Here is a 16,111-nt window from a genome sequence, read left to right as displayed (position 1 = left end):
ACTTTTTAAGTTCCCATGTACAGGTAAAAAGACATTAACAGCTTAAACATCACTATTTCTAAATGACAAATACAGCGTTGACCCAAATTGAAGGTATGTTTTCTGCGCCAGTTGCCAAATAAATACATTTGGTAGTGTTATAAAATTGTACAATTTTTCGTTTTGAGTATTCTATATTTGGAATAACTTCTTTTGCGCTGCATTTATAAATAATTTTCTGGATTAATGCAATAAACAGTGTATTACATGACAGCTAAATGTGGAAGGAAAGCTCGAGGGGATGCAGTCTTAAATGTTTATTACTGTTGAAACCTACAACCACCAGTTTGGAGCGGATAAACCAAGACACAAAATCAGGACGAACCTACGATTCAAACCTACGCTCACATGATTCTTGTGGGGCTAAGGGACGCAACTCTGCACAGCGTATTAAGGCAACTAGAGGACTGCCATCACTACACTTTCTGCTGCTGCACACACTTGCATGTGCGTGGACGCATTATGAACAGCATGAATACCAAGCCTGACCTTAACAGCAATAAAAAAACAAACATAAGTTTATAACACGTGAGCTTATAACTGATTGGCTTACAAGGGGCAAATGTCGGACCTCGGTATGTCGAACCTTGCGCGACCGCGTTGAAACTTCGAGATATCCGGACATTCGAGATAGCGAGGCATGGAGATGAAGCAACAGTATTACAAATTCGTAACGATACGATTTCATACACGAGAAATTGATAGTGAATTGCTCAAAATAACCTGTCTAATTGCAAAATTGGGATAATGTTAGTCTGAAGTTCATTTTTATTTAGTCTGTCAACTTAAAAAAAAACATGAGAGTGTTACTCTCGCCTCAATCTAAATCACTGCTTGGAATATAAAAGATTTTCATTTGAGTGATTTTTTGTGATTCGTTTTCAGTTCATCAAGTTAGGAAACGGTGCACATATTTGCCAATTGTGTACAGTTACCAATCCAACCATGATGTATTTTCTACAAACATATGACGAAGACTAAGTAATAGTAAGCATATGCATCTTTTGACCCGTGAAGATCCGGGATGTAACAGGCCTTCAACAACCGATGCTTGCCGTAAAAGGTGACTATGCTTGTCGTAAGAGGCGTCTAACGGGATTGTCTGGTCCAGACTCGATTATTTCCAGAACGCCGCCATATAGCTGGAATATTGCTGAGTGCGGCGTTAAACAAAAACAAACAAACAAATATATGCATCTCTTGAATTCGCCACAGTACAGTAAACTACGGTTATAACGAACTCAAAGGGACTACTAATTTTAGTTCGTTATAACCGTAATTCGTTATAAGCATATATACAGCATAACTACAGCAAAAAGTCGGGACTCAAAAGTTAGTTCGTTATATCCGTCAGTTCGTTATAAGAGTGTTCGTTATAACCGTAGTTTACTGTATATACATTATTGTAAAATGCAACACGTATGCACAATTTGTGGTCATAAATAACATTTTATGCTTCACGTTCGCGATATGAAATCAACGCATGAACACCGTCTGTGGACAAGTGGAGATGCTCAGCTGAGATCTTCATGTAACTTGAGGGCGTATCACTGTGTTGATATTTGGATAAGCCAAGGGAGTCTAGTTGTCGGCTCAGTAAGAGATAGTTTTGTTGACATACATGTGCACTGGTAAGTTTATATCCACCCTTTAAAAATGCAGACGTACCTCACTTGTGTGTTACTTCCGTGGTGCACAGTATTTATCCCTCTTTGGGACTGACAAGTGATCTAGACGTGCCCCTATCGACTCGGCTGTAACTAGTTGACGCATGAGAATGAATCCGTTGCCTCGTGATGTTACAACGGTGTATGAAAGGATTATCATAAGATGCACTGGAGCAGTGAATTAAAGCTGTCAAACAGGTCCGGACTTTCCAACAAACCACAAACACTGACACAAGTAGACCCTGTGTATAGCGTAAATTACTGTCACCGGCTTCACACATTGTACCCATGTCGGGAATCGAACCCGGGTCTTCGGCGTGACGAACGAACGCTTTAACCACAAGGCTACCCGACCGCCCCTACTGTGAATGATTGCACGATCAGATTACTCAAACTGAAAAAGTCACTGATAGAAGATATCCAAGCACACTCGAGTTTGTATGTTTTTACCTCTTCAGTATAGGGTCGCACAGTAAACATGAACTTCAATGGCGACTACACTGAGTTGCCAACTTCTCCTTTTCCAGATTGTACGCAGAGGATAGAACTCCCTCCGATAGATCAAACAAACCGAATCATGTTGATTGCACAGCCGGGATACCGGCTAGCGTGATTTAATACCTGTATACATTTTTACATTGTAAATAAGAGCGAAAAACCTATTCCCTCTTCATAAGATATCTCCGCAACACGTAGTCCCTTGTACGATTCCGGCAAAATCACCCGTTTACAAACATGGAAAGGCAAGTAAACCGTTCATCTGGAAAGTGCTGAGGGGTTAATAAAACATAACAAAACAGTTCTTCAGGCCCGACCAGCATGTTTGATTGTTTGTTTAACGCCGCACTCAGCAATAGTCCAGCTATATGACGTTGGTCTGTAAATATATCGACTCAGACAATCCTGTGATTGACATCATGAGCTTCGATCTATGCAATTTCGATAACATGGCATGCATCAACCACGTCAGCGAGTCTGACCATCCGATCCCGTTTATCGCCGTTTGTTGCTGAATACCAATTCTAACCCGGATGACCAGCATTGGAATATGCTAGTGTTGTGCAAGTGTAGAGAGAGGATGTAGGAACGAGATGCGACCATAGATGATGGCAAATAATCATTGGCACAGGTGTGGTGCAGTCGTCCCAGGAATATACATGTGATTGAGAATATGAATGAGTATATGAATGTGTCTATGAATGTGCCTATGGATGTCTCAATGGATGTGTCAGTAGATGTGTATATGGATGTGTCAGTAGATGTGTATATGGATGTGTCAATGGATGTGTCAATGGATGTCTCTATGGATGTGTATATGGATGTTCTATGAATGTGTCTATGGATGTGTCAGTGTATGTGTCTATGGATGTATCAATGGGTGTGTATATGGATGTATCAATGGATGTGTATATAGATGTGTATATGGATGCGTATATCGATGTGTCTATGGGTGTGTATATGGATGTCTCTATAGATGTGTCTATGGATGTGTCTAAGGTGTCAATTGATGTGTATATGTATGTGTCAATGGATGTGTATATGAATGTGTCTATGGACGTGTATATGGATGTGTCAATGGATGTCTGTATGGATGTGTATATGGATGTCTCTATGGATGTGTATATTGATGTGTCAATGGCTGTGTATATGGATGTGTCAATAGATGTCTCTATGGTTGTGTATATGGATGTTCTATGAATGTGTCTATGGATGTGTATATGGATATGTCAATGTATGTGTATATGGATGTGTCAATGGGTGTGTATATGGATGTATTAATGGATGTGTATATGTATGTTTCTATGGATGCCTATTTCGATTTGTCTATGGATGTGTCTATGGATGTCTCTATGGATGTGTATATGGACGTGTCTATGGATGTGTCTATGGATGTGTCTATGGATGTGTGTATGGATGTGTCTATGGATGTGTCAATGGATGTGTATATGGATGTGTCTATGGATGCGTATATCGATGTGTCTATGGATGTGTCTATGGATGTCTCTATGGATGTGTCTATGGATGTGTCTATGGATGTGTCAATGAATGTGTATATGGATGTGTATATGGATGTGTCTATGGATGTGTCAATGGATGTGTATATGGATGTCTCTATGGATGTGTATATGGATGTGTCTATGGATGTGTCTATGGATGTGTTTCTAGATGTGTCAATGGATGTGTCTAGGGATGTGTCTATGGATGTGTATATGGATGTGTCTATGGATGTGTCTATACATGTGTATATGGATGTGTCTATGGATGTGTCTATGGATGTGTCAGTGGATGTGTCTATGGATGTGTCTATGGATGTGTCAATGGATGTGTATATGGATGTGTATATGGATGTGTCTATGGATGTGTCAATGGATGTGTATATGGATGTGTCAATGGATGTGTATATGGATGTGTCAATGGATTTGTATATGGATGTGTCTATGAATGTCTCTATGGATGTCTCTATAGATGTTTATATGGATGTGTCTATGGATGTGTCTATGGATGTTTCAGTGGATGTGTCTATGGATGTGTCAATGGGTGTGTATATGGATGTGTATATGGATGTGTCTATGGATGTGTCTATGGATGTGTCTATGGATGTGTCAATGGATGTGTCTATGGATGTGTCTATGAATATCTCTATGGAGTGAGTGAGTGAGTATTGTTTTACACCGCTTTTAGCAATATTCCAGCAATATCACGGCGGGGGACACCAGAAATGGGCTTCACACATTGTACCCATGTCGGGAATCGAACCCGGGTCTTCGGCGTGACGAGCGAACGCTTTAACCACTAGGCTACCCGACCGCCCCATATCTCTATGGATGTGTATATGGCTGTGTCTATGGATGTGTATATGGATGTGTCAATTGATGTGTATAAGAATGTTTCTCTTAAATCAATTCAGAGTCCGAGGTGTAGTGGATAGAGCGTCTGCCTGTAGAGCAGAAGGTTAGTTGTTCTATCCCATGCTCGCGTCATACCAAAAAGACGTTAAAAGATTGTACTTGTTACCCTGCCCGTTGCTCGGTATTAAGGAGATAAAACAAGGACTGGTCGGCTTGGACCACGTTTATTTATACATGTTTAACTGCGGCATGGTATCTCAGTGGGCTGAAACACTAAAATCGGCATTAGTCCGGACTAGTACAAACATCCACACACGCGCGCGCGCTTATGCACGTCTCTACATAAGACAAATATTCTTGAATGCCACGTTAAACACCCTATCACCCCCACATTACCTCCTCAAGAAACTAAAATGTATCATGTGAATATATGTCCTGAAATGTAATAATGTAAAAAGAACACTCATACAGATAATCAACTCTTACTTCCTTACTTCCAAAACTCTATTAGTACTTGCTTGTCCAGTGAACACCGTTCAGTGTGTGATCCGTACTCACACACCCTTTCTACCCACCCCTTTCTTCCCCACCCCTTTCTACCCCACCCCTTTCTACCCTACCCCCTTCTTCCCCACCACTTTCTACCATACCCCTCTCTTCCCCACCACTTTCTACCCCACCCCTTTCTACCCCACTCCACCCCAAACCTACAGTGGACGCCGAGTTGTTTCGGGTGCATTTCTGCCGTGAATACGTACATCGACGAAGGGACCCTTGCATGTGGAGGTACGGGGGTTCACTGCACATACATACAACACAAACAGCAAATATATGTATGACCGTTCCGAGGTGCAGAAACAGACGGAAAAGGGTGACTATTTTTCCCTGTGCTATGACATGTGAATCACCGAGGTTCTATATTTAACCGTCGCATATTGATGTCTACATAGTCACACAGTGCACAGGGCGGGCCTGATCAAGTTGTGGAGCGACAAACAGCAACCCGCTCCTGGTTACATCGGATTGAGGACGCGGCTACACTAAGGTAAGATACATGTTTCCCTCTCATGTCCAGGTGCTGTTGGGTAAAGGTCAATATAGTGGCAAGAGTCACTGACGATCCTCTCTACCAGGCTAACATGACGAATGGGTAGCATAGTCAGTCTGGAGACAGTTATAATGGGTATATGGAACCAGTATGTCCTCTACATGCATTCTTATAACTAGTTTCTAAGTGAATCTAATAATACGTCCAATGCACTAGATAAATGCTCGTAATACCTAGGCTACGGGGAACCCGGAAGTTATTCTCTCAATATGGAGAACTTGCTGGCTTTCATGTCATTGCCACTATGTTTTATTTATTCTGTGGCGTTGACGTGCTATCATCATACGATAGATATGGATACAGGTAAAATGTTTTAGCATAGATTGAAAACGACACCTTCCTCGTTCTGTACAAATGCTAAAACTGCCGGGTCATATTTCAATCCTTGAATCCCTGTAGATATATACATAAAACATTGTATTGTATATTGATAATCAAAGGTTAAGCATAGCCAAGTTTTGTACGTGATAATACCTAGGCATAATAGAGAGGCTTTGAATGCTAACGGGGACGGATCATTCTCATTATTCACTTTTATGACTTTTAAAAAAAGGAAGAGGATAAAACGAGCCTAGCTGAGGAATAATGGACTACCTAGGTCGTCATCTGTACTCAACACATATATTTACACTGTGTAAATACACCGATATTACGCCTCGCCCAATATTTTTCTGTTAGCATAATATGACACCATCTACAGTAACTAAAGTAAAGACACCATTTTGCCGAAAAGTTTACACTGTCTGGTATCTTTATCGCATATGTCATGTCAAAATGAAAACTTGACACTTACAGCCGGTATAAATGACAGGAACAATACATATGTTTCCCATACAACGCTTTAATGTAAACACAAACGTTAACAATGGAATAAATAATGCACTAAATGTGGACTTTTTAACAAGTATTATAGCTAAAGTGAAGAGAATTATAAAACGAAATGCCCAAATGTTATCAGAAATCTTAATAGCAGTGTGAAGCCCATGTCTGGTGTTCCCCGCCGTGATATTACTGGAATATTGCTAAAAGCGGCGTATAACCACACTCACTCACTCACTCACTCACAGCGAACGATATGGAGCAAGACTACATAAGTATGGGTTAATTAAAAGTAAATATGATTAGAAATAAGCACAGCGTGAAATTTATATGGTTAACTAAATCATTACATGTACCATATTAACATGGTTACATAAAAAAAATGTCAAATGTATATCGAATATACGGGAACAAACGGAATTATGCATCGGAGCTTTATGATAAATACATTGCATTAAAAAGCACACATACAGATTATGCGCAATTATGTGATGAATCTAAATGCAGTATAATTATAATGATGATCATTTCTCAATCACGTTATGTTATTATATGTGTACATAACTAACTGAATATAATCTAACGTTAATAAATTGTAATCTTAGGAAATACCTACTTGGTTCCATTGCATTCAAACTATGAGGATTCCAGGTTGGGATACAGGCTCCCAGCAAGCCATGCTTCTCGTAAGAGATGATCGCCGCGAATAGCTGCAAAATTTCTGATGCGGCGTTAAGCAATATTCACTCACTCACTCACTCGTAAGAGATGAACAAATGGATTGAATGGTCAGGCCCAGTGACTTGGTTAATTGTAAATTATCCTATCCCAACTGCGTGTATGGGAGCTCCTTATATCAATCACTGGACTGTCTGTCTGGACCGACATCAATAATCTTGAATACTGCTGAGTGCGGCATTAAACAACAAACAGACAAAGCACAACTGCATTCTACACAGTACATAGTAAAAACATGACTACAATCTAAGGGTAACACACTACCTGTTCATACTACACAGTACATGCTATCGATTAAACACTTCACAAAACAGTATTTTACAGTGAAAACTATAATGTTCGCATTATAGTTTGCAATATTAGTTTTGCAATAAATAAATCATTTAATTTTCTTTTATTGTAATGAGACTAGAAACCTAATTTAAAAAATCATTAACTGGTATGAAGAAAGAACTTCTAAGACCCTGCATCTCGATAAAGTGTCATTCATACTTGGAGACCCCAAGCTGAACATTCTCGAAAACCACCTGTGTTTTATTTTGAAAAAAAATATATAAACACTTGCCGCTATAGATATTGAAATAGAAGCCATGTATTATATCTGATAAAGGATGTTTTTCAACATAGAAAAATGTATATGTAAACCTCAGATAGTGTTAAGATAAACGGAAAATGGTCACTTCTTAACTTAGATTAGATACTGCCATCCTATCTCCTCCTCTGCACCCTCCTTCTTTCCTGGCGCACAACCCCTATCCTATCAACCTCATTTACTATAAACGGTTGGTGGGTTTGTTGTTTAACGCCGCACTCAGCAATATTCAAGCTATATGACGGCGGTCTGTAAATAAATCAGTCTGGACCAGACAATCCAGTGATTAATATCGTGAGCATCAATACACGCAATTGGGATCGATGTCATGCATCAACCAAGTCAGAGAGCCTGACCCCCCGATCCCGTTAGTCGCCTCTTACGACAAGCATGGGTTGCTGAAGACCTATTCTACCCTGGATCTTCATTGGTCCTATAGAAGGAAATTCTTACCATCTCAGTAACCCTTAACCACGTGGTTATGTAAGGGAATATTGTCAATAAAGGTGACAAAATGTTTTTTAAATGTTTACATTATGTTATGTGGTATCTGTTTCACTTTTCAGCAACACTTTACGACTACATAACTATACAATATGTTGATAATATACACACTATAGGCTTTTTGTTTCCCTCTATGATACATTTTTGTGAATATTATTCATACTTTGTGCTATCTTTTTCACTCTAATAATGTTTGGGCCAGTGGTTAAAGCTTTCGCTCGTCACGTCGAAGGCTCGGGTTCGTACCCAACATGGGTACAATGTGTGAAGCCCTTTCCTGGTGCACCCCCTTTTTAGTTATTCCTTATGGAATCTGCATAGCCATTTCATGAAATGCCTGGTAATAAATTTCAGTCATTTCATGAAAGAACTACCCCACTAGTCATTTCGCGTAATCACAGAAAGTTTAAGTCATTTCTCGAAATGACTGATTCCACAATCTAACTGCAACACATATACCACAATCATATCCTATTTCATTCAAGACATAACAGCTGTCAAGGTTCAAAGTAATGCCTTTCAACGATTTTGGAGACACTTTTTGTCTTTTTGCACAGGAAAACATGGCGTCGAAGAAATTCTTGTATAAGGTAGTACAGTTTGAAACATATGAAGAGGACTACTCCATGCCAGAGTTCTTTGACCGGTACTCGGAGAATATGCCGATATTCGCTATAGTGACACAAGGGTGCTATGGGTTCACCGATCTCGAGACCTTCTCCGCAGAACAGGTAAGGCGTCTATGAATTCTCTGTTGAACATGTTAGATGTGTATACATTCTGTGTTGAACATGTTAGAAGCTTAACCATTCTGGGTTGAACAGGCAAGGCGTCTATATATTCCGTGTTGAACACGTTTGATGTCTGCACATTATGTGGTGAACATGTTTGACGCCCGTACATTCTGACGTACGTTATGTGTTTGGGGTAGAGTCATGTTGTTGTTGTTTTTAATTTTTAGGGGCTGAGATTGTTATTTTTCTGTAAAGAGAGCTAGGTTTATTTTACAGGACATTTTAGATTCAACCTATGGAAAGAATATTAAAAGTTTCTCACTGTTCACTTAAACATCATAACTGTACAGATGTATGTGATTCTAAACAGGGATTAAGGGTCCTGCCTAGAGGGGGCTTTTGATTAGACACGATAGCTCTTATCGGTTCGGCGTCGATTATAGACGCCTCAATGCAGTTACCAAACTTACATATTTTCCCCTCTGTCACGTATTGAAGATGTCGTTGATGCCATATATAGACGACAGCCATGGCAACATTTTTAGTGTCCTTGACTGTTGTTGTGGCTTTGGGCAAATACCACTCAATCCAGATACAAAACACAAGTCGCCTTCATGACATGGTTTTTTTAATGGATCGCCTCCCTTTCTCCCTTGCTCCTATGGCATTTTAGCAAACCATTTCAGGCACTAGAAGAAATTAATTGGCTTTACATATTTATATATGTAGATGACATCATAGTACTTTCTGAAACGTTTTCAGAACATTTTAATCACCTCAAGGCAGTATTCTAAAAGATAAAAGAAGCAGGACTCGCTCTAACACCAAGCAAATGTAATCGCCTTCCCTCATGAAAAATGATGCATCTTTCGATTGAGTCATTTCTTAGGTTTGGCTGCGTATTACCGCAAAAATTCTGGCATAGTCTCCCCTCTATAAAACCTTCTGAAATACAACCTTTTGAATGGTCCAACAATTGCCAACAGGCAATCAAAAAGCTAAAGCAAGCCCTTACAATAGTCCCCCATCCTTGCATACCTGACCAAAACAAACCCTTCATCCTCACAACTGAGGCATCTCAAACTGCAACAGGGTACATTTTAGGCCAACTTGATTCTCATGGCGTAACTTGTTAATTCATGTCTTTTGACCATACACATATCTTCCTGTTCTGCTTTTAGAAACCAACAATGTAGACTGGTAACATTGCTTTTGCATGTCAGTTTAGGTTATTGCAGTAAACTATTTTCATTCAAATATATGTTTATATTGCATTTTTTCCGAGTAAGGGTGTATGATGCTCAATGGTCATTTCCCATCACAGTCAACAACTGTTATGGACTCTTGAAATGGAAGATTTGAAATGATTATTAATAAATAAGGGTTACAGGCATACTGCCTCTCATGGTCATGTCTCTCTGTCAAAGATCAAGGCTTTGCTCACGAAATACTCACAATGGCCATATTTTGGTGGATTAAATTGTGCACCCAAAAACAACACGGAAACATATGGTACAAGTCTTAATAAGGAATTACAAAGGACATCATTTTTGCGACTCATGCGTCAAATTTGGAAATGTCCTTCACATATATACCATAAAACGTTTGAAAGCTTTACTGAGTCCTTAAATGTTGTAGCCACATCTTTACATTCTCTGTTTAACAGGAATGGCGTTTATACATTCTGTGGAACGGGTAAGACGTCTATTAATTCCGTGTTGAACAGGTTATGCAGATTAATCCACAGATTGAAGCTTCAATTAAATAGTTGAAATCAGTTCTTAAAATGTTGTCAATTAATATACAGATGATCAATGTTTATTACACAAAACAGGAAATATTGTGCAGGTAGTTATACATTTATTAGATGATTATAGAGATCTTGCTAATTGTTGACGCATCATCACAAAGTAGATGAGTCACAATCATATTTGGACGACCTAACGAATATTCACGTAGTTTACACCAGTAAGCAACCGTGTTCTGTTTTACATATTCAGGATGCAAGACTGTATGGCAAGATTGATGACTTCTACTTTCCAATTGTCAACTATCTCTTAATCTAAAGGAGAAATCATGAGAATATGTTGATCCTGGAAGTAAAATCAACAGATTAGAGTTATTTCTCCAACTTTGCCCATGTTATGGTTAATATAAAACTTCTCTATAACTTTGCAATGTGACCTATAACAGCGTCAGTTTTACTTGTTTAAATTTTGTTCAGTGAATCCCTGGCCCAGCCGCATCAACAATAGCAGAATATCACCATAATGGTTAAGTCGTGTAATATTCCAGCTGCTCCTGCCTTTGATATCTGCATTCCACAACTTGGCGGTACAACATAGCATGCTCTTTCTGCGAAGATTTTAAAGAGCCTCATACAATCCTTGCTCAAATGTTGTTTAATCATGTCATAGCATTCAAGGCCGTAATAATTTAAAAGCTTCAATGACACATGAGTGATGTCCGAGACCCTATTTTGATTTGTGTCGTAATTTCCCGTGTCTTGCTAACAGATAGTTAGATCAGAGTCACAATATGCAAGGCCTCACCAAAGCTTTCAAAACGTTTAAGCTTATGTGAGGACATTTCCAAAATTAACGCAGCAGGGACCATCAATTATCTCCGATGAAATTCCTTGGTTTGGCTTGAATCATATGATTGTTCAGGTCAGTACTTGACTTGCCTCTACATGTGCTTGTATCGGGTGCCACAAGTGGGTCTGGAAACGCTCGCATGTTTGCAAACACCTAGTATCATCACACACTGATAGTGATTCATAAACACATGCTTATGTTTCCTATGAATATGGAAAATGTTTTAATTAAACATACTGGAATTAGAAGATCCAAGCGTTTTGAGTTAATTCATCCGTTAAAAGACACGATGTGATCAACCATTTTCTTCTGGAGATCTTCAAAATAGGTTGTTAACAGAAGCACGTGTCGCATTTGTTCACATCTCACGGCACTCGAAGCCGCGGTTTTGTGTTACACACTTCTTTGTTCTGTGACAGCAAGATTATTGTTCATACAAGTGCGTTTATCTGTTCTTTCCCTCCCCAGGCTCTGTTCTGCCACGGCTACACCAAGCAGAGACGGGTGGTCGCTCGTGACTCAAGAGGCAGGACAATCAGCATACCCGAGGAGTACCCCATGAAGTTCAAGATTGTCATATCAAGACAAAAGAGTATGTAGTGGACGGTGGATGTATGGCAGGCAGTTGAATTATGAGTGACCACAGGTTTCACATGGTGGGAATCTATTTAGGTGTGTAATGTCTATGAATAATAGTCATGGTTTAAATAGCTCAGTGCACAGAGACTCGACCAATTCAACGACTTCCGGATTCTCGGATTTTGGTTTGGTTTGGTTTATTTGTTGTTTAACCCCGCACTTTAACAAAATCCGCCTTTCCTGCATCCATGTTGAAATTAACAATATACATACAGGTTATACATATCACCAATTCAGCAATATTCCAGCTATATGACGGCGGTCTGTAAATGATCGAGTCTGGACCAGACAATCCAGTGATTGACATCATGAGCATCGATCCATGCAATAAGGATCGATGACATGCATCAACCAAGTCAGCGAGCCTGACCACCCGTCTCGGATTCTGACCCACACTTACAAGAATCTAGGTCTCTGGGTATTTAAGGCTTCTATGTAAAAATCAATATAAATATCTCGTAATCATAATGATAATGAGTAAGTGAGTGAGTGAGCTGGGTTTAATGCCGCTATGAACAGAATTCCAGTTATATCACAGCGTGTCAGCTCAATGTGGGAGGAACGTAGTTTGTCACATCAGCCTTTAGACTTGTACCTGTAACATCCACAACATACCATCCACATTCCCCACATCCATATCCATACCCATCGCACCACACCCATGACACCACCACAAGTTCCTAACGACCCGAACCCGAACCACTGCACACACATAAACACCTACTTACTCACAAATGCGCACACACTACACGCCACGCCACACCACACCACACATATAATCATACACATATAATCACACTCACTCGATTATTTGCATACTGCTGCAATATTGCTGAGTGCAGTGTGTCTTAAAGCTTTTATTACTGATCTTTTAGGAGTGTCTCATAACTCTATACGGAGTGGTTCAGGTATATGTGTATGAGGTGAGACTGGAATAAATTGTCTGTCTGTCTGTCCCGCACCTACATCCCTATGCCCACCGCCTAGCCCTAACCAAAGCCCACGCCCTTACCCTTACCCTTACCCCACGTCCACGTCAACGTCCACGTCCACGTCTATCACACCGACAAGCATCACAAAGTACTGTCAAATGATTTATCAATCAAAACCATGGTTGTTTCAGTGGGACCAGAACAGACAATGAAACAGATCCTTCTTGAGAACAAACTGCCAGTGCAGGTCAGGTTTTCCGCCCCCGCAAACGTCGCCTTTTATATGGGATCTGATCGACAGAAGGCCAAGGACCTCAGTAATCTCGCTCTGTCACATATCTACGAAGAGACCTTCATCCTAGCTAATGGAGTATATGGGCGTAAGTCTTCATCCTATGTTAAGAAATAAGGGATCGCTTAAATTTACTAAAGTCAATAAACAGATAGAGCATAGACACTTGTGTCCCCAGCAGATCCTGGCCGGCAACATCGTGGTACTCTCTGCTTGAGGGCCATGATATTAGCCTTGGGATCCCGAGCCACACCTCATGCAATGTTGCAAAGAGTCCAGATTGTGAGCTGCTACGTGACGCTGGCGCACACAAAAAATGCATCCCAGATATGTTCCACCGACTTGAAGTCAGTACTTTAAGTTGACCGGGGCAGTTGCCGGCAATCTCCAACCCTAAAATGATTCAAAGTTTTGAGAACAATATTAGCATGAATAGAGAGAATCCTCCCAGCCAAAGGAGATAATAGCAGGATTACCCTGCTACTTTAAGAGTATTCTGAATGTTCACATCGAGCTTCAGTGTACTGTTTCACACCATCAGCAATTGAATATGTCCTTATGAAATCATTCCCCAGGGTCGCTTGACATGAGCCCGATGGTGGTTCCACTGTACATTGATGACTTGCACGTGTCCACGGTGAAGGGCGTCGTCGGTATGGAGGAGGAGGAGTGGAAGACTCTGTATGCTAAACTGAAGGAGTCTTTGAAAGACGTAAAGGTCCCTCCCAACATGGGGAATAAAGGTAAGACCCTATGCCATTAACTCAACGTGTCGCCGATAGAAGCCAAACTCCAAATTAACATATGAAAGACATGCAATTCAGTACAACAAATTCAAAAAGTAGTTGAACACCACATTTGATCAATTAATGGAAACAAGAATAATCCGTTTGAAGACATTATGATGATAATGTTATAGAGTCTTTGTGGATGTTTAGAAGCCAAGACAACTTCTGAAGGTTCACAGTAGTTCACTTCGACTGATTTTCAGTGATCCATTCATGTAATTTACACAGCTATTTTGCCCTTTACGCCAAATGGAATAGACTGGTTATTCTCTTGCATTGAAATTTATATATACCTAGATATCATGTATTAAATAATGTGTGTAGTAATATGTCGAGATACGATATTGAGGTTTTATGTACATTTCAGAGATAGCAGTGTTTTCGGACAGCTCTGTGGTAGATAAAGAGGATCACATCTATTCCTACATAGAGCCTTCTGAATACATCACCTTTGCACTCCTGTCTCAGGACAACGTCACTGATGATGAAAAGTATGCCACTCCGTATTTCCACAAGAGACGTCCACCTAAAGGAGACTTGGTGAACGAGTTACAGAAAAAACTAAAGATCACTGGAACCGAAGACAAACCACAGAAAACGAGTGTAACAAAACTCACAAAGAGTGTCAGTACAACCAGTCAGGATACCAGCTGCAGACCGAAACTTCCGCCAAGATCGATTTCCTTTTGTGAGGATGCAAGCACCAAAAAAGTGAGCCAGGTACAGGGGAAAGAAAGTGATGATGTTCCTGCGCCTCCGCTGCCACCACGCAGTAAACCGGTGCCCAGTCATCTCCAATACCTCACAATAGAGGGTTTGGCAAAAACTCTCAAGGCACTAAAACTGGACAAACATGTTTCAAAATTTGAAAAGAAGCAAGTAGATGGGCTACTCCTTAACGAATTCACAGATGAATTGTTAAAAAGAGAATTTAAATTTACAGACTTTGAAATTATCAAACTTATGAAATTCATCAAAAGTGGTCACGTTCCACGGTGAATTTGGACGTCTGTCAAGTAGATATTTTAGTCTTTCAAAAACATACGTCTGATCTGATGAGATGGCAGTGTGAGCAAGGCATAATTCATCAGAACCATGTTAGATATACGAGACAATCTCATTCTCTATGGTGCATAGTGTGAACTTCCAATTCTCTGGGCTGGGACAAGATGGAATTGTTTTTACCAACATAACCCAGTCTCTCCCTTCCTTCTAGGCCAAGTTTAACCTGTTTGGTGACATTTTAATCCTCATTTTCGAAGTGTAAACGAAATTTCACAGATAGTGTATGTGTCTTTATTCAGCTAATGCACCGGAAATATATTACTGGTTTGTTCAAAAAAATTAAATGTCTGTTTGGTGGTACAAATAAACAAAAAAATATATACACACAGAAAAAGGTTAAGCACCCCCTGTATATTCTACAGGGCATTGAAACCTTTATAACACAACCTCGGAAAAACGAATATGGTTTGCAGGACAATACCTCTGACAATAAGAAAACATAAAACCTTTATCCTGTTTTGAGATTTTTTATCATGATTCTAACAAAAACTCAGAGATGATTCAAACACTTAGTTACATCCTGCCAGTGGAACATATTCAGTACTTGATCTGTCTTTCACAGATTCAAACCTTTTTAACTAATGTGTCGGGTCGGTCCGTGGTGACCTCTGTGGAAGCGATCATTTCCCCACCATTCTTAAAGCAATCTTCATCTAGATGACAGTTTAACACGGCCATTTGGTCAGTATATGAACTATTATGAACTGTAAACTTAACCCCTGAACAATTAAATAAAATGAAGATCCGA

General features: G+C 39.9%; 2 protein-coding genes across 2 annotated transcripts; one reads left to right on the top strand and one right to left on the bottom strand.

Annotated features, from left to right (window-relative positions):
- Nucleotides 1-3,481: 3,481 nt before the first annotated feature.
- LOC124131739 (histidine-rich glycoprotein-like) lies at nucleotides 3,482-4,300 on the bottom strand (the record flags this gene model as incomplete). The annotated part of the gene is given in 1 exon segment (XM_048391993.1): nucleotides 3,482-4,300. A coding segment is annotated over 1 exon segment (819 nt), but the record flags the coding sequence as incomplete, so codon positions are not given.
- A 991-nt stretch (nucleotides 4,301-5,291) lies between these two features.
- On the top strand, nucleotides 5,292-16,111 carry LOC124131621. Its single transcript, XM_046495009.2, has 6 exons — nucleotides 5,292-5,600; nucleotides 8,874-9,047; nucleotides 12,116-12,239; nucleotides 13,410-13,598; nucleotides 14,086-14,253; nucleotides 14,666-16,111. The coding sequence occupies exons 2-6, from the start codon at nucleotides 8,880-8,882 to the stop codon at nucleotides 15,295-15,297; spliced, it is 1,281 nt and encodes a 426-aa protein (XP_046350965.2). The 5' UTR covers nucleotides 5,292-5,600; nucleotides 8,874-8,879; the 3' UTR covers nucleotides 15,298-16,111.

This window comes from Haliotis rufescens, unplaced genomic scaffold, assembly GCF_023055435.1.
Source record: "Haliotis rufescens isolate VD_foot unplaced genomic scaffold, xgHalRufe1.0.p SCAF_104, whole genome shotgun sequence".
In the NCBI taxonomy this organism is placed as follows: domain Eukaryota; kingdom Metazoa; phylum Mollusca; class Gastropoda; order Lepetellida; family Haliotidae; genus Haliotis; species Haliotis rufescens.
The sequence above is the reverse complement of the archived record's forward strand: the minus strand, read 5'-3'. Positions and strand labels throughout refer to the sequence as shown.

What these genes read in the sequence shown, in the direction of transcription:
- LOC124131621 (XM_046495009.2), top strand. Translation starts at nt 8,880, where the DNA reads ATGGCGTCGAAGAAATTCTTGTATAAGGTAGTACAGTTTGAAACATAT. An exon ending in AGACCTTCTCCGCAGAACAG is followed by an intron (nt 9,048 to 12,115) that starts GTAAGGCGTCTA and finishes TTCCCTCCCCAG; the next exon opens with GCTCTGTTCTGCCACGGCTA. An exon ending in TCCCAACATGGGGAATAAAG is followed by an intron (nt 14,254 to 14,665) that starts GTAAGACCCTAT and finishes TGTACATTTCAG; the next exon opens with AGATAGCAGTGTTTTCGGAC.